This window comes from Callospermophilus lateralis, chromosome 16 (genome assembly GCF_048772815.1).
Source record: "Callospermophilus lateralis isolate mCalLat2 chromosome 16, mCalLat2.hap1, whole genome shotgun sequence".
NCBI lineage: Eukaryota > Metazoa > Chordata > Mammalia > Rodentia > Sciuridae > Callospermophilus > Callospermophilus lateralis.
Window position 1 is genome coordinate 88,207,055 of NC_135320.1, and position 26,453 is coordinate 88,233,507.

Genomic DNA, 26,453 nt, shown 5'->3' on the forward strand with positions numbered 1-26,453 from the left:
CTAGACGGACTTCCGGCGGCGCATCAGCCCGTGGCTGTCGTTGAAGCTGTGCAACCCAGGCGAGACGGAGCTGAGCGGGGACGGCACGAGGCTGTTCTTCAGGGCGCTCGGCGAGATCTCCTCCATCTTGTAGGAGATGGCGCGCAAGGTGGGGGGCGCCAGCTTGGCACTGGCGCTCGGCGGCGCCTGGGGATCGTAGCAGGCGCAGGAGCACACCACCGACTGCAGCTCGCCGCCCTCGCTCCTGCGGCGCCGTCGCGCAGGCCGCCGCTCCTCCTCGCTGCCGGAGATGTGCGCTACCACCACGTTGTTGCGGTTTTCGGGGGCCGGCTCCCCACCTTCCAGCTCCGGAGGCTGCTCTTCGTCGCTGTTCATGGTCAGGAAGCGGAGGACCACCAGGTTGAGGAAGGCTCCGATGACGGTCAGCCCCACCAGGATGTACATGAAGCTGAAGGCCACGTAGAAAGGCTTCCTCTGCAGGGCACCCTTGGTCTGCAGCGCCACGTAGTCCCCGAAGCCGATGGTCGTCAAGGTGATGAAGCAGTAGTAGTAGGCGTGGAAGAAGCTCCACTCCTCGCACTGGGAGAAGGCGGCCGCCCCGATGCACAGCGTGCCCATGCAGGAGAAGAAGCCGACGGTCACCATGTTCTCCATGGACACCTCCGTGTTGCGCATGCCGCAGCACTTCTTGATGCGTTTCAGCAGGTAGCGCACGAAGGTGTTCATGCGCTCGCCCAGGCTCTGGAACATGACCAGCGTCAGGGGGATGCCCAGCACAGCGTAGAACATGCAGAAGGCCTTGCCAGCGTCGGTGCCAGGGGCCGCGTGTCCGTAACCTGCAGGAGGGGTGGGAAGAGCAGAGCGACAGTCAGGGGAGGCCCTGTGCCGTTCGCGTGTACTGGGGTCTGGGATACTCTATTTGGGAGGAGGTTGGCCCACACCAAAAAGGGTCAAGGAAAGATTTGTTTAAGCCATGGAAGGGTTGGGGTGTGGGGGTTGGAGGAATTTCAGTAGGGAGGGGACTTGGAGCATAGGTCAAGCATCCCTAATCCAAAACTGAAATCCAAATGCTCCATGGTCCAAAATTTGGAGAGCTAAGGCAATGGCACAAGTAGAAAACCGCACATGACGAGACTTTGTTTCATTTATAGTTACTTAAAATATTATATAAAATTCAGCCTAAGTGTATAAAGTATAGAAAATATGAATTTCCTGGATGGCTAAGATATCTCATTGCATACATGCAAATATCCCAGTATCTGAGAAGATTCCAAACCCCGAACACCTCTGGTCCCAAGCATTTTGGTTAAGGGTTGTTCAACCTATACTGTGACCCAGGACTGAGGAGAATCAACCAGGGTCATGTCACTAGTGACGTGACACTGGAAGGGTATATGGGGCATTTCCGTGTTCTCAAAGCAACAGTTTTTAAAAGAAAAAGAAAAGCATATCTAACTACTAAGAAGAGTGTACAAATACCAAAACCAAGGGAGAAAATGAAGTATTCTCACAATGGGTCGATTCCCAAGAAAAGGGAATATTAAAAGAACCACTGCCACGTGGCAGGGACCATACAGATGCCTGTAACACATGTCACCCCAGCCTAACCTCCTAGTCACCCTAGAAAATAGGCCTAATGATCCCCACACTGCTGACAAGAAATCTGGGTTAGTGACTTCATAAGTAGGGTAGGTTGGCTTCTTCAGAATTGGGATTTGAGCCCAGAGTTTTCAGCCTCCTAAGAATTAGAATGGAGAGAGGTGATGCAGACTGCGGCACAATGCCGTGGGGAGGAGGCCTTCATCTGTTTTGGTCACTGCTGTATCCCCCATGCCTAGATAATACTTAAAAAGGTAGAATATTCCTCTGATGGAGGCATGAGTACTTCTGCACCACTGAGTGAATGTGGCCTTGATAGGAATGTGGCCTCCAAGGCCCTGCATGTGCAGGAGCTTTGGAAACTCCCGCTGGAACTGTGCAGCATGCCATTCACGGATGCCCTGCTGTAGCCAGGCAAATTCAGGCCTCTATTTTATTTGCTCCTGTTCAGCATGAGGATGATGGATCTAGAAGGGTAAGGTTGCTGGTTAGGGTCACCTATAGTCAGTGGCAATGTCCAAGCCCAATATGAGAAGAGGAACCTCAGAACCCAGTAGGTTGTAGCTCAAGTTCTGGGATGAATATTGCCCAGAAGAAAACCTGGGTCATGCACAGTATTCAGACTCAGAGTTTGGAGGATAGACCTGGTCTTCCACCATCTCAAGACCTGACCTGACAAGGAAGGCTTTGCTTATGTTCCTACAGTCACATGATCATTGTCACTCAACCAGCTTCCTTACCATGGACCCAGAGAACTCCTCCCAACCCAGGGGTCTTCATCTGACACAAATAATAGCAATGTATCTGGGTGGGTTTGGTGAGAATAAAGAGCAGCTAGTCCAATACACAGTAGGCACCTACTGACATCTAACTGTGAAAAATGGAGGCTGGCAAACAGTGGAATCACATCTTCAAAGAGTTAAGAAATTCTTAAACTCAGAATTCTATATCCAAAAAAAAATTACCTTCAGGAATGAAAGCAAAATGAAGACACTTTCAAATTTTTAAAACTGGGATAATTTATTACCAGCAAATCTTCATGGCATGACTACTGAAGGAAGTTGTTCTGTGCAAGCAGGGAGGATACCAGATGGAAATTTAGGTCTTCAGGAAAGAATGAGACAAGTAGTGGTAAACAAGTAGGTAAATATAAAAAATGCAGGTGGGAATCCCACTGTATTCCACATAGTCACCTGTAGAGCTGATACAAAAGCCAGATGGATGTTGGAGAATAACAGGAAATTGTTAGAAACTTAAATGGCAATGCTAAGAGTTCTGGATGTAACGTCTTTACTGGAAGAAATCGACCCAGCATTTTCGGGTCAAAATTGCACACATCAAGGGCCAGGCTCCTTCACTCCTATCCCTATCAGTAAATAAGATCAGAGCTGTTTGCCTTTACACAGTCTGGACAACAGTACACCTGCACATCCCATCTCAGGGCTGTGTTTGTCCTGCTACTATTGTATTTCAGAATGGAAGAACCTGATCATGTTGACACCTCACAGTTCATCTCGCTGGTCCAGGTCCATTACACTGATGCCTTAGTGAGATGCACAAGAAAGCATGGGAGACCAGAACCACCCAAGTTCAGGGCCCTTGAATGCTAATAAATTCCATAGGAGCCCAGTGGTCTGAGAACAGGACCACTTCCTCTAAAATGAGAGATGAGTTGCAGAACTTGCAAGGCCTTCTAGGAGAATGAGGATGTGCAGGCACCCTCTCCCACCCAGGCGCCCACCTCTACCCTGCACTCTCCCCTGCTGTCCAAACTGTCCCCCTGCTCTCTGGTTTCCACTTGATCCATCCAATGGGCAGCCTCGGGGGGAGATCAAAGGAAAGGAGGACCCTGTCCATCAGGAGTCATACCACAGAGCTCTCTACAGGTCCTGGTGGCTGGTCCCCAGGTGCCACACCTCACTTTGCTTTCCCCCAACTCTACCCATGGGGGGGAGAGGCCGAGGAGGGTGATTGGACTCGTCATTTCTGTTGTGTCTGGGGCTTGTCTTGGGACCCACTGTGGCCAGAAGATCCTGCTCCTGCTGGCTTATGTGAGATTTCCAGCAGTGGACAAGCCACTGGGTAGGAAAAGCCACCTGGCCTTGCTCCCCTCTGAGCAGCCTTTCCTTTAAAGAGGCTGTGACTGGCCTGTAGGCCCTCCATACTGGACGAAGGCGGGCTGCAACCAGCCTCACCCCTGACCTACCAGTGTTCAAGAACTGTCCCTGGCTCCTTCCTGCCCCTGGCAACCAGGCCCATCTGCACCTGGCTGTAGGTGATTGTTCCAGACTTCCACACACTTCGCATTGGCCAAGCGCGGATCATAGTGTGGGCTCCAGAGCTGTGTGGAGGTAGGCCTTGGTGCTCCCGCCTGGCTCCTTGCCCACCCTTTTCCTTCTACTTGGGATGCCCCTGGCCACTACCCACATGCAGGTGGCGAGATCCACTCGTGTCTGAGCCCAGCTCAAAAAGCCTTCCCTGACGTCCCCACTGCCTCCCCCAGAAGCCCTCAAGCCCTGCTCCGAGTCTCCCCTGCAAGGAAGTGTAGTCGAGTAACAAGATCGACTTCCCACGTCAGGTCCGACCACCACCTTAGTGACTGTGGATCACCTCCCTCCTGTAGCCTCCTCTTTGGTCATGTTTACTGTAACCTCCCAGGGAACCTGAGGTCAGAAGGGGTGGTGGCAGTCTCCTCCAGCCCATTGGTGCCAGGGAACAGAATGCCTAGAACAGCCAAGCCCTGAATTCAGGGTCACTAGTCAAAGCCTGAATCACTGAGATTTTTGCTAGAATAAAGTTTTATTCTTTCCTGTCAGAGCTTGAAGGGTGCCAGAGTGTGAGATCTGGAGCTGCTGCAGTCATTTCACCATCATAAGGATAACCCCCAATCAGAGGAAATTGTCCCTGATATAAAAGATACAGAAGCTATTCCACCTGTGTCTGAGCCCATCCAACAGTCAGCCCTATTCACAGAATGTTCCAGTCTATCTCCCAATAAATCTAGCTTCAGACTATATGGGTTTTTTTGTTTTTGTTTTTGTTGTGTTTTTGTTGTGGTGGTTTTTTTTTGTTGTTGTTGCTTTTTTTATTTTTTTATTTTTTGGTTTGTTTGTTGGTACGGAGGACAGTGTTTTGATTACAATTAGTACTCAACCAGGAGTGCATGTCCTAATACTTCGCCTTCCTACAAAGAATCACAATGTTGCCCACAAAGCCTTCTGTGCCCCCTGCCCCCTGCATCTCATGTGGTTCCTCTTACAGCCCACATCAGATCTGAGGGGGGATGTGGGTCCAGGAGGTGACCAGTCTGTGGTAGACAGTGGCCAGCTGGACAGCCAGGTCCTGTCAAAGGGCAGCTGCTCCCCATCCAGCAGCTAAGACTGTGGACTGAGATGGCCCCATTTCCTGAGTTGTAAAGAGAAGCTGGAAATATGGATTTTTAAAAATGTGAGATTTAATTAGTGTCTAATTAAACATTCTGAAACATAGGCCAAATACAACAAGACAAAACAGACCATCGTTTGTCTTCAACAGAGCTTACACGTGCTCCAGACATGGAAGAAGGGAAAGACATCAGCAAATGCCCAGGCTCCCAAGTCTCCCTACTGACCAGTCCTCTCCCCGCCCGTTCGCCTCGCTCCACCCCTATGAGGTGAGAATCGCCCTTGGTTCCATTTCACAGATGCACAGACCAAGGCTGCCAGAGAGCACTGCCCCACGTGGCCGAGGTGGCCCTGCCCTGCACAGGACCCACAGAGGCACCCCTTCCGGGATCATTGGCCCCATTTCACAAAGAGCCCAGAGACTGTCCCAGTGACTTTCTCCCTGTGGGGACCCCAGGCCCGCTGGGCAGTCTGGCCCCAAGTACCACCTCACTGTCCCCAGAGCCAGGAAGGCCCTCCGTGGCTGATTGACAGGTCTGGCCCTCTGGGTTGGAAGGAAAAGCTGGCAGGTTTCGTGTTTTATTTAATGAACAAGTAACTTCCTCATATGCTTTTTTATTAATTTCCAAAAAGAACTTTGGTTCACTTTAGCTCCCTCCCGTCTGTGTCTTGGGGAGGAAAGGGACCTACCAGACTTTTCACGCACAAGCTGCAGCGCATGCCTTTCTGCCAGGAGCTAATAAGAACCTTGTCCATCCTCCTCCTCTGTCCTGAGGGCGGCCTGGGGCGGGGCAGGGGACCGGGCGTGGGGAGGGGGTCCGGAGAGGCAGATGGGACGGCAGGGAGCGCACCCCTGCCCCGCCCGAGGATCTGAGGCTGGGACCGCCCCTGCGCTCTCGGGAGTTTGCAGATGGGGAAGGCGCACAGAGGTTGCGCCCGGGCGGGCGAAGGCGCAGAGAGGAGGCGCCTGCAGAATTCGGCCCCTCGGTCACCAGAGGTGCGAGTGCGCCCTCTGGCGGGCGTTTGGACAGCTGCAGAAACGCAGCGCTAGGGGCCCCAGCAGCCTCTGCATCCACCTGGGACCGCACCCAGGACCTAGGAGTCCCAGGGAAGTTCTCTAATCTTCTCCGTAGACGAGCACGTGTCCGTGGTCAGTTTTCTCCCCAGAACTACCATCAGTCCATGAAATCTTGGCATAGACAAAATATGACAATAAAAACCACGACCACCATTTATGGAGGGTACCACACAGCTCAGGAGCTGAGCTGAAATACTTTGTTGGCTAACTCGCTGCTCCAGGGAGGGGGGAAGTCTTTAGCAAGGTGGGCGGTATTCTCTCTAGCATGGCTGATGCTCCTCGCCTTGGGCTAAGCGTGGTGTCTTCAGGTACTCTGATCTGGGATCTAGACCTGGGTCCCTGCTCCCGCTTGCAGGCCAGGTGCCCACCCTTTCCAGATGGACAAGGACCTCCGCAGAGAGCTGTTCCTGCAGCTCCCTCCATTCCCAGGAAAGATCTCCTTGGACTCTTCCATTCTCTTCTTCCCTCTCCATGCCTCACCAGAAAACAGAAACAACAACAAAAAAAGAAATCCTACCAAAAATGTGCATGGGGAAGATGTAATACTTGACTGACATTTTGAAAAGTCTCTGGTAGAATAAGTAGATTTTAAATTGAGCTAGGGCCAAATACTCAATAGGTAATAATTGATAGTTTGGGTTTCTTTATTTTCTTAAATATTCATCTTTTAGTTGTAGTTGGACACAATACCTTTATTTTGTGTTTGGTCTGGTTTTTGTTTTGTTTTGTTTATGTGGTGCTGAGGCTCAAACCCAGGGCCTTGCACATGCTGGACGAGCACCCTACCACTGAGCCACAACCCCAGCCCTGATAGCTTCATCTTCAGAACTTTCTTTTTTTTTTTTTTTTTTTAAGTGAAAACAAATTTATAGTATGTCTTTATTGTTTTCTCTTAGGTTTAATTTACCTGGAGCATGTGGCAGTGAATTCTTACTGGAAAGATCTGTTGGATCAGAAGAGCCAGGGCTCGAGTGCCAAGAGATCCCAGGATCTGAATCCCAGCCAAGCTAGAAGAACCATGTGCCCCCAGCCCCGCTGGGTGGATGGACTGTGCCCACCCCCATCACAGGACAGATTTCCACCCTCTCGGGGCCCGAGTTCGTGGGGGTTCTCCCCATCTTCCTCCACTCCCAGAGGAGCTCCAGGCACACAGGATGTGAGCAGTGTGGCCTTGGGGGGCTGCCACCAGGCCTCATGTCCCTCTGTGAAATGAGTGGGACTCGAGCCTGGGGGTGATGGGGCAGCGAAGCCAAGGCCTCAGAATATCCATAGCAGAAGGGTTGGGCCATCAGTCTGCCCCTGTCAGCAGAGCTGGTGGTCAGAACAAGGGAAGGAGCATCGTTGAGGCTTCTGAAGCACCCCCCACACTTCACCGTTCCCTGGGCCAGGGCACCGGGGTCTGGCTATAGTCCAGGTTGTGGGGCAGGGGGGCGAACTCTGCCTTCCCAGCAAGGGCCTGGGTGACCACTTGCACTGAGGACCTCCTGTCCTACAGGAAGGGCTGAGAGAGAACCTGCACCCGGCAGGGTAAGTGTCTGGCCTGAAAGGATGCCACCAGGCCCGGGGCGCTCTCGACTGAGCCCTTTCCATGTCTGCGAGGACAGAGCATGTTTCAGTTGGATGGCAGCAAACAGACCCAGGACTTCACATACTGAAGGACACTCATTTTGTCAGCTGGCCAGGTGAGGCGCACTCTGTTGTCCCCTGCCCAGGCCATTGTGCCCTGAGTAAATGGAGGGGAGGGGTCTTTGGGTGAGGTCAGTGGCTGGTAAGTCATACAGATGTTAGCTGAGGCCTGCCAGGCCCTCCTGGGCTCCTCACCAGGGCACAGGGACCCTCTGAAAACCTGAGTCCTGTGCATACCAGAGTGTTTCTGGGCCCTGTCTAAGGGGCACTGTGTGGGCACAGGAGATGACTAGCACAGAGCTGGTGAGAGGTCACCAGCTGGAACATCCCCTCCATTCAGCACCCTGAGAGGCCAGGGGGAGCAACCAGCTTATGGGCAGCGAGGGCCAGGCAAGCGAGGGCAAGCCCTGCGAGGCCCGTTGGATTCACTGCCATGTCCCCCCATGAGTAGAACCTCAATAAAGGTCGTTAATGGTTTGGGTTCGTTCTCTGTTCGTTTAAGTGCCTAACAAATGTCAGCCAGGTGGGCGTGAGCTCTGTTCTCAGGTAAGGCCAGCTGTATGGCCAGCAGAGGGCACATGGGTCATCACGGTGCCACTGGGCTGTGGATGAAAGCAGCCTTCAGTGTCCCCAGCTCGGACAAGAAGCCGAGGCGCAGAGACTGCTGCTCCAGGCTCCAACGGGCCAGGTGCCTGCTGGGGTCGGCACTGGAGGAGAAGAGAAAGGCCCTGTCCAGCCTCCCAGCTCTGGGGAGTAGAGCTGCATGGCACCTTACCCCACCGGAGACCAATTCCACAACGGGAGCTGGCCGCAGCTCATCTCCGCAGAGCCCCTCCATGAAAGCAGCAGCCGCGCTGCAGAGGCCCGGGGAGCAGCCCTGCACCCGTCTCCCGTGTGGCTGGGTCTCGGGCTCTGCCTGTGCCAAGGAAGAACTCGGGGAGAAGCACCCTTAGAGCAGGCTCCTGTTGAAGGGGCTCCGGGGCCACCTGTGAACTGGAAGTGGGGTCAGAGCCCCTTCTGAACCTGCTGGGAGGCGGAAGTCAGATGGACCTCCAGGGGTGGCCACACAGTCCCCCTGAAACAAATACCCACAGGTTTAAGCTGCTTGGCACCAGACGCCAGGGAGAAAATTGTTCCCAACCAGAGCACTGCCCTTGTTACCCTTCCCAAAAAAAGTCAAGGGTGACAGCTGCTGGGGTGGACTCTTCTGCATCTGTCACTGCCAATTCCCATCAACTGCCATCGTCAGGAACCAGCAACAAGGGGCAGGCTGGCATCGCCAAGGGGAAGTGTGGGGTCACAATTATAAGATACAGCAGACCTGGGTCCCAGTGGCACCTCCTCTGTGGCTCAGCTGTGTGACCTTGGGCGAGTCACCTAACCTTGCAAAGGTCAAGAAATGCAAGACAAGAAATGGAAAATCCTTGCCAATCGAATCCTGATGAATTCATCTCCTAGACATCTATCCACTTCCCTTTATTTTTGACTTTAGATTTTTCCACTTAGTAATTTTGCTGATTGCAGTTCTCTTCAGTGAGCAAGTATTATTCCTACAAAGTTTTCTTTAATAATATGAAGAACCAGGAAAAGTTGCTCACAATCCCACTGCTCGGGAGGCAGCCCCAAGAGCATTTTGGTGTATTTAGGAAAAGGACTCAGAAAATACATCTTCCACAGCTGAGAGCAGGCTGTTTGTAAGCAGTTACACACCTGCCTTTTCACTTCTAAGAAAATATAATGCTTTTGCTGTTCTGCTGCCAATAAAAGTTCTTCATGAATGTCACTTTTAATTCTTCATCAACTTCGAGTAGGTACAACATAACTTCATCACCTCAGTAGATCATACAGGGAATCTGTTGGACTCCAATGTGTTTCTGTTGCTAATAACCATTTGAGTTTTTGCCAAAGGCATGCTGTTTATGGTCCTGGAGATTTTATTCTTACATGCAAAGACCAGAAACCAATTAAGTGCTAGGACTTGGGTAAGATTTAAAATTTGGGAACCTTTTGTACCCCCTTTCCTGAAAACGGGGTCCTAGCACCATTGAGATCTGTCTTCTCTCATGCACTCAATCGCTAGAGATAATGGCTTCCGTTTTCTACGTGAAGAAACAGGGAGGTTGCTCAACTTGCTCCTGTCGCACAGCTCATGAGTGAAAAAACTTCAGAATGAGGGTGGAAATCTCTGCTTAGCTGTCTTCAGGCTGGTGTGCTGATGTTAGTGGCCAGAACAGGCACCATCACACACCCTAAGGTAGGTCACTTCCTAAGCCTTGTGCCTGGCAGGATCCAGACCTCTCTTCCTGCCAATGGCCCTCTCCTTTCAGAAGAGGTGACCCCACCTCCTCCTGACCCAATCCAGAGCCCAGAAGGCAAAGAAATGACATGTTCAGAGTACTGAAAGTGAATTCGCGTCAACAAGAGTTCTATATCCAGCTAAACTGTCCTTCCAAAACTAAAGAAAAACTGAGACATTCCCAGATAAACACAAACGAAAATTCATTGCTAGCAGACCTACCCTTACAAGGCATGGAAGGACTCTATTCAGTGACTCAAATTCATACAAAGGAAAAGGGCGCTTTAAAGGTAACTGCATAGGTAATTTGATGAAAGTGTTGATGTGTTTTATTTGTAGCCCTTTCTTTTAATTTTAAAAGGTTACTACTTATATTTATGCACTGATTCATTCTTTATAAGACAATAACAGTATCAAAGAAGAAAGGAAGCTATATTGGAACAAAATTTTATAAGCCATGAAGATGGTATCAACCCAAACTGAATTTTACAAAATGCAGTTTCTCATTTGTAATCCCCAGGACAATTGCTGAGAAAATAATTCAAAAAATATAATTAAAAAAAACAACAAAGAAATCAGAAAGACATGCTAGAAAATATCTACTTAGCGCAAAAGAAACCTGTAATAGAGAAACTGGGGGACAAAAGACAAAATGCCAACATAACAAAGAGTAAACTGGCCAATTCAACTCCTACAGGATCAATAAGTATGCTAAATACAAATTAAATGCATTTTCCAATCGACCTCCAGAAATCGGCAGAATGGAGGGCGGGTCTCCTCTGGAGGTCTACATGTATCAAGCCCTGTCAGCAGACAGGTGGCCCAAACAGCCCAGAACCCAGCACACAGTTACGTAAAATCTGATTTAGCAAATGCACTGTACTGAGCCGATCCATTCCCAGGTCTCCTGACTCTAAGCCCCGCTCTTCAGTCCAAGACACCTCAAGGATTTTTGTGTCCTTGTTCTCCGCAGAATATAGAGTCCTTAGTGTGTGATGAGCTTGTCTCCCAATAAATCGGCATCATAAAAAGTACTGAAAGTCAAGGATGTGTCTAATGCGCCTTTCCTACTGAACGCCAGGGCTCAGCAGTGCGGTTTTCTGCAGGTCCTGCTGGTCACGTGGCTGACTGGGAGCTGCAGCCACTTCCATTACCATCGAGAAGGCACCAGCCTGCGTGTCTCCAGCACGGGAGGTCAAAATCCAGACTCCAAAGACGTTTCTGCTGCACACTGCTTTCACACCATGGTGAGCACAGGGCAGTGTACGTGGACAGGCCAAGCACAGCAGGTGTGAGCGCATGAACGGGGGGCTGCTGTGTGCAGAGGGAGCCCCCGCTCCGCCTCATACTAGGGCTATCCCTTAAAACAGGGGGGGAGCTGGCCCCTTGTGCAGGGAGTTGGCTGATTAAATGGTCATCGGCTCTGCCCTCCATGTAGGGGAGACACCCCCTGAAAGGAGAAGGGGAGCTGTGAGGTGGTCACCCCACATACATTGGTCTATAAAATGCCAGCAGCTGGTGGCCAGGTCAGTAGGTAGCATCATCTGGACACTCCTGATGCTGGAGGCTCAAACCGCAGTGACCCTGTGGGACAGCCTGAGCCTGACCCTGCCGAGCACCCCAGGGCCTCTACACTGGCTCCACCCCCACCTTCTCCTTGGAGACAGAATTTACTATCTTGGAGCTGGGGCTCAGGAGCTGCCCAGGCAGACACGGGCATGATGGCGACTTGCTGCCGATAGCAGGCACGTATGCATTCCTCCTGCCCACCCCCTGGCTCGAGTGCTCCGCACAGACTCGTACGATAATGAGATCGTGCCCCCCAGGCCTAGCACTGTGCCTGGCACATGCCAGCCACTAACATGTCATAAGAATCAGAAGAACCATCCCAAAGCCATCAGCCCTGTCAACCTCTGACTCCAAGGGGGGCCAGAGGCCACTCTTGTAAGAGGTATTTCAATGTAGGATGTCACAGACAAATGACCAGGAATGGGAAATGTTAATGTATCTTACACATGTTTGGCTCTATCGTAACAATGAGAGAACCTGAAAAGTCTTATTTCTTTGTGCCGTGTTTGCCTTGGATCTAAGTGAAGTCGAGGTCCCCCCCTTAACCCCAGGACCTGACAGGACTCTTCTTGCCTACTATCTGCAGACACTTGTTGAAGCCATACTCAAAACTCAAATGGGAAGATGTCAGAAAGTGCTCAAAACTCAGTCGCAGCACTACAACTAGGAGGCAGAATTACCATCTCAAGAAAAATCCATCATCTCCGCCTTCCGGGGCCCATCCTCCGCATGCTGGCCAGCTCTGCTCCTACACGACACCCTGAAAATCCCTCCTCCCTGCAGAGGCCCACCAGCCCAAGTCCTCCAACCCCAGAGCCTCAGCAGAAGGGACAGAACTAAGTACCAAGTTCCTTTCTTTCACCTGGGGAGAAAGTGAAGGCCCAGAATGGGCAAGATAGTGGCTCAGAGACCACACAGCAGGTGAGTGCGGCAGCCTGGCAACCCCAACCCAGCGCCAAGGCCTTGAAGCACAATTCCAAGTAGAGCTTTCCAGTCTAATGCACCAGGGGAGGAGGCAGATGCCGCTGTTACTTGAGGGGAAAAAAAGGAAATGCTAAGCAAGACCAAGAATAACCAAGAATAGCTGAGATTTAACTGGATTTTCTGCTTATGTGGCCAGGGGAAGCTCAGAGCAGTTTTTCAAGATTTGCATGTGAAAACAGCCACCAGGGCCTCAGTGCCCTGACCTGCAGTACTGGCCCCTTCATCTGCAGTGGGGCCAGATGATCTCCCACCCGCAGGCCCAGGCTGTCTGACCCAGCCCCTATCCCTCCCCACCTCCTTTTCCTCTCCATCCCACTCTCACTGAGCCCCAGAACCCTCCAAGGCAGGCCCTCCAAGATTACAGCTCCGAGGGCCGACTAGGAGCCCGTTTCCTGCTGAGATGCCACCTCCCCCAGGAATCCCATGTGGCTCCCTGACACAACACCCTGGTCGGATCCCTCCAAGCACCAAGAGATACCATGAGATGCCCACAGATGAGCAGGAAATGCCCAGTTCACTGTCTAATGGCCTCCAGGGAACACAGACTGGCCACAGTGAGTCTCGTCTGGCACTCCGTGGCGGGGCCCTCAGGATGGCAAACAGGGATGTGGAGCTGCCCCAGTGTTGGCTGCAGGAGCCGATGTGTGGACAATGGAGCCGGGGGTGAGGAGTGGACAGAGATGCAGGAGGATGGCTGGCGGAAGGGAGATGGACAAATGAGAGGGATGGCGAGGTGACCAGTGGATGGAACAGGGAGGGATGGACACGTAGGAATGGGTAAGTGGAGGATGGAGGGGAGGAGGAGGGAGGGGTGGAGAGATGGATAGGGATGGATGGATGAGAGACGGAGGGAAGGTGGGGGTGGAGGCTGGAGGGTGAGTAAGGGTAAGTGGGAGAATGACGGACAAGTGACAGATAGATGCATGGTTGGCTAAAATGTGTTCAGATGGACAAATGGGTGGGCGGGAGAGGAGGAGAGGCAGATAAGTGGGTGGGTGACGGGGAGCATGGTGGGCTGGAAGTGTACGGGGCTGGGGTGGACAGCAGGGCTGGAGATGCGTCTGGGGTCGGAAGCAGAGTCCCCTCCCCTCCTCCACCGCCTTCTCTCAGTCACTGCTGGGGAACAAGCTGACAGTGACAGGGTCAGGCTGCAGACCCTCGCGGCCTCTGGCTGTCGGGCAGTCTGACAGTCCATCTCCTTCCCTGCCCGTCCCTCACTTGGTGACCAGAGGAGGAGAGCAGGGCTCTTCCACCTCTGGTAATCACAAGAAGCAAACAAAACAAAGTGCTCTTCCCGACTCGCTCCCAAAATAGCCTCTCACCACCCAGGCGCAGGCCAGCTCTCCCCCACTCAACCTGACGAGGCAGATTCTCCAGGCCCTGGGCTGGGCCGGGGAAGCTGGGGTCTGGGGAGCTGTGGGGAAGGGTGAGGCCTGGCCACCTTGGGAGGGAGGCAGCTTGCTGAGGCCCTGGGCGTGTAAGAAGTCCATCCTGTGAGATGCGCCCGTTTCTCCTGAGAGCAAACTGAGGCCCAGGTAGGGGCAATCACTTCTGAAGACTGACCAAGCAGGTGTGTCCAACCTGAATAACTTGCTGTCCCCGCACCCCTGGGCTTCCCTGTCCTAGATGCTGCCTGCCAGAGGTGGAGAAGACAGTGCCACGCCCCTAGGTAGGCAGGAAGGAGTTCCCGGACAGGAGTCAAAGGGAGATACCTGCCTACAGCCCGGGGAGACAGGGCCAGGCCTGAAGACTTGGAGAGTCCCGGAGGGTGCCCTCTGAGCCTCAGCTCCTCGTCTGCATTCTAGGAGGGAAGATGGTGGTCAAGTCACCTGGGGACGCTCAGGTGAGGGGGACCCCTTTGTGCTGCTCCTTCACCAGAAGCCCCCCGAGTTTTACTGCACCCTGGACAGGAGGTCAGGTGTGATGCCATGTCAGTCCTCGGAGTTCTGGATGTTGATGAATAAAACAGTCCCGCTCTCTGGCCAGTCATTTGGGCAAACACCAGACGGTATCAAAAATCAGCTACAAGATGGTCTCAAAATAGACTCCGACACAATTCCCATGACAACAGCCCCAAGGGCCGCCTCCAGGGGACACGGGATAGGGCCAGCCCAGCCTCCCGGGAGGCTCCCACCACGGGGTGCCCCCATTCACAGCAGGCCCAGGGAAGAGAGGGGCCCGTGGGTCTTCAGCTCCCTTTCTCCAGAGAACGGGCAACGTGGGAAGGAGCTGGGGAGCCCAGCAGCTGGGCGTCACCACCTCCCAGAGGACCAGCAGGCCTGGAGGGCCGGTCATGTCAGGCGGCACCTCCACAGGCCACCCCCTCCTGCCCTCCCCAGCTTTGCAGAGCAGAGGCACTGGGCCAAGCCCACAGGGGAGGTGCAGTTTGGGGAGCAGCCAGTCAGGCCCGGAGGGAGGGAGGAAGGAACCGCAGGAGCCCCAACCCAAGCAGCACTGGGGGAGCCCACCGCCTAATGGCTGCTCCCTTGGCTCCAGAAACAAGAATGACAGGCCAGCCTCCGTGAGAATGCTACCGGGGTGACCCTTACATTTTGGTATGGGCACCGGGCCCTCCAGAGGTGCCCCACTCCAGAGAGGAGAGGGAAGTGCAGGAGCACAGCTATTGAGCTAACTGGTGGCTCTCACAGCCCAGCCCAGAGCCAGGAAAGGGAGACACTGGCGGGGCCCAGCCCCGAGTGGGAAAAGAAGGCTCCCTTCCCTTCCTCCAATGCACCCTCCTGGAAGCTCCAACAGTACCATGGGATCCAGGCTGGGCCCCCAGGACCCTGGAGGGAAAAGAACGATGTCAGCAGGCCCCTGAGCTGAGCAGGGAGGCTGAGGGGTGCAGGGAGAGCCCTGGTCCCGTGGAAAGCAGGGCCGCCTTCCAACTCGACCACCCACCACTTCTTGCAAACACCTGCTGTTCAGATTCGTGGGCTGCTGTTTTTCAAGGATTTGCTTTTCTGAAAGACCTAAAGAATATTCTAGAACAGTTAAATATAGCTCTCGTGAAAGCTGTCCCATTTAGATGCCTATGTTCATTCAACAAACATTCTCCCAGGGCCCGCTGGGTGCCAGACACTGGTGGGTGGACGTCTCAGCCACCATGAAGTGCAGTAGATGGTCTGTGTCCAGAGGTGCTGGGGACAGGGGACAAAGACCAGCTTGGGAGAAGTTAGGCATGACACAGGATGACAGGTGTCAAACTCGCAGGAGCCCTGGAGCTGTGAGGACACACAGGAGAGGCACCTGACCCCCAGAGAAGGCTGCACAGAGGAGGGATCGTGGCTGTTTAGAGGTGCCTGCCCCAGATTGTGACAGTCTGTAAGGGACAGCAGTGACGTGAGGCAAGGAGCTGAGTGGCAAGCAAGAGGCTGGAACTCAAGGGCCATGGTAAGCAAGGCATGAACACTCAGGCCATGGGCAGCCATCATGGGCTTCTGAGCAGGGGAGTGAACTGATCTGCCCTGATAGCAGGTGGCCAGCTCACTGCACATCGGCTCAGCCGAAGCCACCTCAGAAATGCAACTGGGAGAAGACCCCGCGGAATGCTGTCCCAGTGCAGTGGCCCTGCCAGCCCCCTAAGGCACTCAGTTCACCCCCAGAGGAAGCCAAAATTATAGAGGGAGACACAGGGGGAGAAGGAGGGAGAGATTTTAAAACATACACACTTAAAATAACTTTTAAAGAAAAAATACGTTTACAAATTATTTACAAATAAATGCCAATAAGAGCCCTATAGGATACAGCCAAAGCAGCACACAGAGGAAAACACATAGCCTTTAGAACGGATTTTATTTAAAAAAAAAAATTCATAAAACAAGTATTTGTAAGTGTAAAAGCAAAAAACAAGATTATAACTTACTATAACTAAACCCAGAGCTGGTTCTTAAGATCACTAAATGTTGGCAACTAATTTTATATATTTCCAAGCAATGTAAGAACCAAAGAAAGCACATGTGAAGGCTAGAGCCTGTGGAGAACCAAGGGTTTTGTCTCTTCTGCACAGCAACCTGCTATTGGCTGTCACCTCCTGAAGTAAGACTGAGGGGGAGCCCGGACAGGACACTCCCCTTCTATGCTACATTTTCCTTGATTTGTCCCCAGTGTTTACTATGCAAATTTTCAAAAGAATACATAGTGGAAAAAAACTATAACACCCAGATACAAACAATCCACCAGATATTAACTCACGGTCAGTCTGGTTTCATCTAAGACCCTTCTCACTTCCCTTGAAATTCAGATTATTTTAAAGCAAATCTCAGATATTACATCTACAAAGGCTTCAGTATCCCTTAAATATGAGAACTCATGTATTCTACACAGCCATAATAAAACAACCGCACCAAAAACTTAGCCTCTTGTTTTAAAAGGCTGTCCAGGGGTGATTTGTTACACATCCCTAGCTAACTGATACAGAAGGTCAAGAGAAGCAGTATATAACAAGACAGTTACAAACACAAAACCAAAGTCAGACTCCTTAGGTACCAGTCCTTTCTGCTGCTTGTTAACTGTGTGGCCTGGTTTCTGAAGCTCTCTGATCTCCCATGTGCTCATCTATAAAATGGTGATACATAAAAATATTTTTAGGGTTGAGAGGATGAAATTAATTCAGATACTATCCATAAAAGCCTAGAGACCCGTGGACATGACAAAAAATGGTAGCTCTCTCAAGCTAGAGAATGAGACTACATTGGCTCTGGGGACGCCCAACCAACAGGGCCAACACCAGCCCGGGGGAGCCCTTTGTCCTCTGTTGTGAAGCCAGTGCCCCATCTGCCTTTGCCTCTAAGTGAAGTCCAGCTCCCCAGCCCTGGGGACTCGGCAGTGATCCATCCTGAGAGGGCAGGGCTCTTAACTACCAGATGACGACCACTGAGCTGGCCCTCCCCATAGCCAGGAGCACCATCCCAGGCAGGGGAGTGGCTGGAATGACACCCAGGCCGGGCTGTGGGTGTCGTGGGGAAGAGCATGTTGGGAACACCACCACCATGGGCAAGCTCTACCCGCGAGGCCATCTGCAGCCATGGTTCTCCTGGCATGCAACTCGGAGCTCCTGCCTCTGAGGTCCACCCTGCCTTTGGCCCAGACAAGTAGGAACCATCGGGCAGTCACTGCCCATCTCCACCCACGGCCAACACAGCCAACCATGGTCCACAGCACTCCCGCCCCCGAGGCCGCTGCTTGTCCAGGAGGTTGAGGGCTCGGGCATCCTCAGCTGCATCCACAGACCCCCTGGACTAGCCAGGCAGAGCAGCACAGATTCACAGCTGTGGGTGGGCAGCAGCCATTGGCCCTGCGTGGCCTAGTCCAGCTGCCTCTCAAAGGCCAAATATCGTGAAGAAAATGCTGAACATCCAAACATTCCCGGCACTTCCAGAGCGTCCCATACCACGCCTCAGCCACCATCCACAGCAACAGCACAAGAACAGAGCCCCATGCTTGACCCTCTGATTGGGAAATCTCACCCTCTGGGGGAAACCCTCAGAGCTGGGCTGAGCAGAATCTAGACTCGCACCAAGATGCTCAAAGAAGCACTGCCTATAATTAGCAAAGAAAGAAAAGCTCTAAGTTGCTATAAATAGATGACAGTATATTCATTCAGTGGCTCTAGAGCCATTAAAATCAATCTCCCCAAAGACTGGAGATGGGAGGTGATGTTTGCTATAAACTTAAGTAGAAAGGAGGCCCAGAGTGCGAGGCCCACAGCAGGGAGGCGTAGTGACCCCCCCTTACATCTTCCACTCCCTCCTCCCCAGAAGAACCCTGGAAAAGCAGCACATCTCATTCCCAGCCTCCCTTGCAGCTAGGTGGATCATGTGACATGGCCCAAGCCATTGAAATACAAGTAGAAGCTACTGTCTGGCAGGGCCCGTGACAGCCAAAGGCCATGTCACAGGAGATCTCTTCCTCCCTGGTGCCTGGGGTCACCTGGGGGACTGAGATGCTCCATACCCAGAAAGACAGTTCCCTGCCCTGTCACCTCTAAGAATACGACAGCTCTCCTTCAAGAGTCTGCAGCCTCAGCCTGCACCTGCCTGCCACCCAGGACACAGCCCACAGCTGAGGCACACCCAGCTCCAACAAGCACCCAGGCACCCAGACTGCCACCCCCTGGGAGCAGACAAACCAGTGCTAGGGCCCCAGGGGCAAAGGACATTGTAGGCAGGGCAGGGGGCAGGGCAGAAGGAGACCAGGACAAGGGTGGAGCTGGGTGGGCCCAATGTGGGGACATTGGGGCAGATGGAGTAGGGGCAGATGGCAGCCCAAGGACTTGTGAAGGTCATCATGGGGGCGGACTGGAGGGCAGGGTCAGGAAGTCATATTTTCCCAAAAGACCAAGTTGGAAAAATGTACCTCCTTAGTTGGACCCTGTGGCCCCCAAACCCTGCCGCCCAACTTGCCGTGGTGGGCTCCTTTCTAGGGTGGAGGGTGCGCTCTCCTCCTCAAGGGGCAGTTCTCGGCCTCGGTGGCCTCAGCCCACCCCACACTGGGACTGGGGCCAGGAGGCCTCTCACTCTTCCCCAGCTTCACACAATAGAGGGGCTGGGCTCTGTGTCCCCATTTCACACACGAGGAAGCTCGGCTTCAGTGCGTGGGATGGGCAGTGGGACCTGGGGACCTTCCTGCCACCTTGGTCCTCTGTTCAGTTCACGGACCAGGCAGAGAAATCTCTGAGGCTTTGCTGGGGAAACAGGTGGCCTCGTGGCCCACCCAGCCAACGGGAAGGTGCCCCCAGCTGGCCAAGGTACAGGGGGACTTGCCTCTGCCCTCCAGACCCTTCCAGCACCCCCAGCCACACCATCACCGTGTCTCCCACCCCCACCCCGCCCCCACCCACCTTGCTCATATGCCCCCACCTCTGTGCCAGGCACCCACCAGGACTGAAGAGGACGAGGCCCACTCGGGAGGCCCATTCCACTAGGCCAGCTCCTCCTTCCCGCAGCTGTTCCTGGCCAGGCTCTGCCATTGCTCAGGTAGGGGCCTGGTGAGGGTGAGGCCAGCCAACCCTCACCTGGTGGACGCGCAGGCCCAGTGACCGACAGGCCTAGCCTCACCTCCCACAGCTCCTCACCCCGCCACACTGGGACTCCCATCGGCCTCCCTGTCTCAGTCCACAGCACCCAACCCTGTTCTGTGCTCAGTGTCAGTGCCCGGCCTTCCTCCAGAGAGCTGCAGGCGGCAGGTGGGTGTGCTTGGCCTCAAAAGGAGAACTTTCTACAGGCAGAGGTCCCCAGGGTAGGAAGAGGCAGGAAGAGACCCCCGGGACAATCCCCCGAGGACAGGCCACCGGAGCCCCTCCTTTGATACCTGTGGTGGAGAGGACGGTCCAGCAGGAGAGGAAGAGACCTGCCCTGCATTTTTACGTCCCAGAGCTGCCATGCCCAGTGACACTCTGGGAGTGCCCACGCCCTCCTTGGCCAGCCCAGCCCACCTGGGTGTTTGCCTTCTAACTCCCAGGGCTCTTCCTAACTGGTGAGCCCAGGTGTGTATTTCCCTGGTCCCGCAGGAGGGCTGCTGCATACAGCAGGCACGGAGCTGCCCCTGCCTCAAAGGGGCAGCGCCTCTGGGGACACAGCCTGCCATCTTGGCTCATCCCACGTGAGCACACCTACCCAACAGCTGCCAAGACCCCTCTGCTCTCCTGGACCCGGACCCCGTGCTCCAGAGTCTCTGTGACACCAGCTGGCTCTGCCCCAGGAGGAGACTGGCAGCACCTGGGAGGCCCCCCACAGGCCCCCCTTCCACGCGACAGCTCAGAGCTCCGAGCAGCACCTGCAACACACCTCTCAGGTGAGGTCCTGAGCTCCCGGCGCGGCAGGCATTCGAGAAGCAGCAGAGTCTGCAGTGCTGGAGCTGTGACTTTGTGTGTGCGTGTTGGTGACGTGAGCGTGGCTGTTTACAAGGGTCTGTTGAGGTGTACACCTGTGAAATGTTGCTCTTCTGTGTGAATATTCAATAAAAGTTTTTAAAAATCAAAAATGACTGGATTTGACTGATTGGACAAGAAGGAGACGGGCTGGAGCAACGTAAGGATCCCATATTCAGCCCCAAGGTGCTGAGACCTACTGAGTCTGTGCTTGGGCTCTGCACCCTCACAGGGCACCCTGGCCGTGCGCAGGGAGGGAGGGAGGCAGTGGAATAAGAAATGAGTAGAGGTGAGTGGAGGATGGAGGGAGGGGTGAGCAACAGGAGGGACCACACGGGCACGTGGACGGAGGGGCAGGGAACCCAGGGCCGAGCCCTGCAATGGTGCACGGAGGACCGAGGGACCCAATGGCAGGGAGGGGGATGAGGGACAAGTGAGTGGGAAAATGAGCATAGAATGGTGGCTGGGGAGAAGCGAGTGACACCGGGGTGGGTGGGAGAAGGAGTGACGCCGTGGTAGATGGAGACCGCCAAGTTCACGGGGAACTGGGTGTCACCGTGGCAGATGCCTATGTGAATGACAGGTGTGCAAGGCAGAGGGAGTCGATGGCGGAGAGGAAGGATGCCTGGTTGTGAAGGGTCCACCAGCACCTCGGCAGGAGCAGGGAGCACGGAACAAGGCAAGGGGGGTGCAGGGGGTGCTGGGGCGAGGGGCGCGATGGCAGATGGTAGAAGGAAGCATGGGTTCAGGAAGGACTTGGTAAGAAATGGCAGGTGAGGCACAAAGGAGAAGTGCACGAGGACCAAGGGGACATGAAGGGTGGGCTCCTGGGGAAATGGGTGATGCAAAAGGGGGGGAGTGGCAGGTGCGTGAGGAACTGAGTGACACTAGGCCAGGGACGACAGACAGGTGTACGGAGGCCTGAGTGGTCCCATGACAGGTGGGGAATGAGTGAGTGACGGCCAAGGGACACGAGGGGGGAGGAGGACGGCATGAGTGAGGCAGGGGACACAGTGGCACTGTGGCAGGTGGGGGCACGTGTGTCGTGGGGGTGTACAAAAAGCGCCCATGGCAAATGGGGCGATGACAGGTAGGATGGGGACAGCCAAGCGATGCAATGGTGACAGACGGCGTGACGGGCAGGTGCACGGAGCACAGGGTGGCACAAGGGGTAAGGAGGGAATGACGGCCATGGCCCAGAAACACAGGTGACACAGGCGAGTGAGAAAGGGGCAAGAGTGGACTTCGATGGACAGATACGATGCCAGGGAGCCGGTGGAGTGAGTGGAGAACTGCATGACAAAATGGTGGTCCGGGAGTGAGTGACAGGATGGAAAGTGGGACCTAAGGAGAAGAGCAGGGAGGAGAGGACCTGACCAGTGAAGGGTAGGAGACGAATGGCAGGTATGTGGAGGGACAGTGGTGGGTGGTGGATAGAGAACTGTGGCTGCGGGATCAGCTGGGGGACAAGTGGGAGACCCCGAGGAGCAGTGACACACAGTGGGATAGGAAAGTGAAGCAGGAGTGAGATTCAGATGGGGAAAGAGGGCCAGGTGCCTGGAGCACTGGGCGATAAGTGGCAGCGGGGGATTGAGGGCACCCTGAGCCCGGTGGCACGGGGCAGCTCAAGGCCGTCACTGGGCTCAGCTGTCCCCAGGCTGCATGCAGCCACTTGGGTTCCCAGCTCTGCCTGTCAAGGCCAGACCTTCTGTGATCCAGTCTGTCACCCAGAGCCGTCGATGCTGGTGGTGCTGGTGAGGCAGGGTGGGGCTTGGCAAGTGCTAACATGTTTCAGAAACTACACCCCAAAATGGGAAATGCCATCCATTTCAGGAAGTCTGGGTGTGGCTCTGCTGGTGACTAGAGAAGAAGGTTCCGACGTACCGTGTTGGAGCAGCTGCAGAAACCTGGTGCTTTTTCTCTGAGTGCCCCACCCTGGGCTGGACCAGTCACCTCAATTCCCATAATGACCATCCCAGTTTCAGATGGACCCAGAGAGACAGGGGAAATAGTGCCCCCTCCTCCAAACTGTAGCCCAAAAAGGAAAACCCCATGTCTCACCCTCCTTCCCCGACGGAGACCAGTGTTTGAATTGTCCTCCCCAGCTCTGCAGAGGAGATCTGGTCTCTTCTTCTGTAATGATTCTAGAGGTGGTAACAATCTAGATCCCCAATATTAGATTGAAGAAAGAAATGGCAGGGGGGTTCCACATCTGTCATATCACGCGAGAGCCCAAATGTGAGATGCAATTTTGGCTGAAAATGCTGATTATGAGAAGGTGACAAGATGGCGCCCAGAATCCCTTACACAAGCACCAAGACCTCAGCCCCACGCAGAGCAAATTCAGAGAAAGCACCCACACCCCGCCCAGACCCTCCCAGCTCTCCTGACCCCCACCCTCCCATTGACAGGTCTTGGGACGGAGACACTCAAACTGCCCTGCTAATCAGACAGGTCAGGCAAGGTACAGATAAAAGTCTCCCATGCAGAGGTCTGAAGCCTCACAAGTTTAGAACTAAACAATCAAATCGTTTCAGAAGAGCCACAAGTGGCACGACACAGACACAGCAATGGGGAGGCATGGAAACCAGAACCGGGTGGTGATGTCATTGCATTTGCCCTTTGCGGAGCTGGCTGGACTGGTGCTGTCCCCTGGTGATCACGACAGCAGGCTGCTATGCCCAGGGCTCCCTGGAGATCTGGGGCGGGATTCAGTGCATTTTCCCTCCAAAGCCTTTCACCCAGGCGTGGCCACAGATTCAACACGAAGTGGCAATTATATGTGTTTTTTCAATCCATTTCACAGAGTGAGCTAATAACTGTATCTGAGAAGATGCGTTCATTACAAGACGCCAGCACCCGGAGCTCCCACCGCAGCCTCCTCAGAGGCTCGGACACAAAGTTGACGCACACTTGAGAAATCGCTCAAGGTTAGATTAAAAATAAGAACGCCATGAAGATTCACCCGACTCATTCACATCACTGTCCAGTGGAGACTACTCCTTGGAGGGCGGCTCGAGGGTGGCTTTTGCTCTAGGCCTAAGAGCACCTTAATTTGCATTTATATTAAAAAAAAAAGGAGAAGAAAACAAGCAGAATTAACTGAAAAGGTGCTTTATTTCCTGTAAATGTGAGCTCTTCTGCTAAAAGCTTCTTAGGCCAAAGAGCACGAGGCTGGATCAGCCACTGTCCAGGAACGTGGACTGCACACCTACTAAGTGCTGCACTGTGCCTGGCAGCCCTGGGCGTGTGGGACCCTGCTGGCCCCCAGAGGCTGCCAGCCGGCGCTGACTGTGTGATGGCCTTTTGACAGGTGGGCAAACTGAGGCTGGGAGGCAGGAAATGACGTCCCAGGACTACGGCAGGATTCAGATTCCCACTCTGTGGGCTCCACATACAATATCTGTCCACTAATGGGCAGTTGTGTTAAGGCACATGTGTGAGAAAGAGAGTGTATATGTGGGTGTGAGGAGGTGAGACTATGGGTGTGTGTATAAGAGTGTGTGTGACTGCATGAGAAATAATGTGTGGGTGTGAGACAGCATATGAGTGTGTCTGTGTAAGAAAACGTGTGTGTTTGTATGTGTGAGAGTGCATGAGAAACTGTGTGTATGAGACAGCGTATGAGTGTCTGTGTAAGAAAATGTGTGTATAAAAAATAAAAAGAAATTAAAAAAAGAAGAAAATGTGTGTGTGAGTGTGCATGAGAAACTGTGAGTGTGTATGAGACAGTATATGAGTGTGTCTTTATAAAAGAAAAAGTGTGAGAGTGTGCAAGTGTGTGTGTGTGTGTGTGTGTGTGTGTGCGTGTGTTCTCCAACCCTGCTTTTCAGAAAGCCAGCGGAAACCCCAGTGAGGGAGGGAGAAGGTCACATGCTCCTCAGGAGCCCCTGGCCCTGCACTGAGGTGAGCCCACCACCCTAGATGAGATGGCCGCCTCCATGTCCATGTTTCCCATGTTCTCTTCAGAGGTTCACCATTAGGAGCACGTGTCCAGAATCACCCGTCAAAATCAAAATGCAAAACATACCTTGATAAGAACTTCGTTAGTCACAACAATTTTTTTTAATCAGAACCTTTCTGGGTTTGTTTTTAACTCCACCTCTTTCCTCAATGCTGTTGCTCACCTCCTGGAAGCAGCCAAACCTTTTATGTGCTGTTTCACGCCTGGGAGCCAGCACGGTCGCCATGTCACCTGTCTGGGTCTAGATCACAGAAAGCACCTTTAGAAACCTGGGCTTCCTCCCTCCCTTGCAAGGCCAGCTCCATGGGCATATTTCTTGCTCCCCTGCTCTCCAACAAATAGGCCCCCAGAATCGATGACTTGCACATCTGCATGCCACCTCCACAGTTTAAAGACAGAAATGACGGCAATGACCAGCTGCCCCCCCCCCCCAACACTAGAAACACAACAAGGAGGAAGGACTCTTCCCTGTTTGGTGCTAGCAGAGGGCTTGGGGCCAGCAGGGGCAAAGCTGATCACGGAGCCGACAGAAGGGCAACTTCCTTTCCGAACATTAAAACCTGCACCAATGAATTAAACATTGAAAACAAGATGACACTCTAAAAAGTCTTCTCAACCAAGAAGGAAAGACAGGCCGTCCTGTGCTGGTGCTTCCTGTTGCATATGGCACAGAGAAATCCACCCCCCACCCCCAACTCCCCAGCATGTAGAGCTTTGCAGACCAAGAAAAATATCAAGGGAAATTAGAGGGGAGGTCAGGGAGGGAAGTAAGGCATGGGGGTTAGAGAGGGCAGGAAGAAGGAGACCTCCGCCCAGCACTCAGGGGCCGAAAGGACTGGAGGGACAGCGTTCTGGCCCTGGCAGGTACAAGAGACACCTAATACCCTAAAGACGCAGCCTGCCATGCTGGGACAAGTGTGATCCACAGAAACGCAACACGGCCTGCTGCCCACAGGGATGAAGGGATATGCTCAAATGCCCACAGGTCTCAAAGTGGCATGTTTGAAAATCTCCCAACACCCAGCCTCAGTGGGGGTGATACCCTAAGGACCCACCAGACACCCTGCTGGGACGCATCCCAGGCGTGGGTTTTACAGACAACTCCAAGTGCACCAACTGGACCCTCATGGGGTGGGGAGGGGCTGAATGTCTCATTTCGGGGCAATATCCAGACTTGCCTTACCCACAGTCACAATCTAGGGGGTGGGCCATCGACCTCCATCCAAGAGCAGTTCACCTGCCTGGTCCCCACCCCGAGTGCCAAAGAGCACTCTTCTCCCAGGAGCCTGACATGTCCAAGCTCCAAGAAAAAGGGGGTGAAATCTGGTCTCAGGGAAGGCAACCCTCAGGAACAGTCTCCAGCTGCCTAAGTCCTAGTGTGCCAGCCCTCTCCAACTCCCCAAGAGGTAGTGAGTGTAAGTCTTGGAATCCCGCACAGCGCACAGCGCAGCCCGCGTTGGGGCGGTGGGTGGGTGGGTGACTGCGATGGGATTATTCTTAGCGTTCCACTCTTCTAAAAAGTGGCGCCTCCGCCCTCGGGGCTCCAACACACTCTCTCCAGGCTCACACGCCTGGCCCAGACACGGGCGCTGTGGAGAGCAACGGGTGGGGTTCCCAAGGAATGCGCTCAGAGGCATAAGAGGAGTGGGCTCCCCAGAGACCAGGGGGCGCTGCAGGAGAACCCCCACACGAGGCTACGTGTACCCCAAACACCCCGCACCCAGCCCTGCGTCGCGCTTTCAGCGATTTCCCGGACTCTTCCGGGAGCGGGGCGCCCAGCGGAGGCGCACCCTGCGCTTACCTATGGTAGTGATGACCGTGATGGCAAAGTAGAAGGAGCCAGCGAATTTCCACTGCACGCCGGCGCGGTGCGGCTCCGACTGCAGGATCACCAGCTCGAGCTGCCGGTAGTCATCGCTGCTAATGTTGTACTTGCCCCTGATCCGGATCTCCTCCGCCTTGAGCTTCTCCTCCTCGCGCATCTCGTGGTCGGACTCGAGGGCGTCGAACACGGCGGCGCCCACCAGCAGGTACGTGAAGGTGCAGGCGATGAGGGACAGAGTCCTCACGTTCTGCCTCTTCAT

General features: G+C 53.8%; 1 protein-coding gene across 1 annotated transcript; it reads right to left on the minus strand.

The window, feature by feature from the left end:
- On the minus strand, nucleotides 1-26,453 carry Kcnk9 (potassium two pore domain channel subfamily K member 9). The gene is made up of 2 exons (XM_076836285.2): nucleotides 26,171-26,453; nucleotides 1-836 (listed from the first exon to the last, which is right to left on the minus strand). Exons 1-2 carry the CDS (start codon nucleotides 26,451-26,453, stop codon nucleotides 1-3), a joined length of 1,119 nt encoding a protein of 372 aa, XP_076692400.1.

Excerpts from the sequence above, each read along its gene's own strand:
- Kcnk9 (XM_076836285.2), bottom strand. The coding sequence starts at position 26,453 with ATGAAGAGGCAGAACGTGAGGACTCTGTCCCTCATCGCCTGCACCTTC. Across the intron at positions 837-26,170 it reads CACGGTCATCACTACCATAG|GTTACGGACACGCGGCCCCT; the intron begins GTAAGCGCAGGG and ends CCCCTCCTGCAG.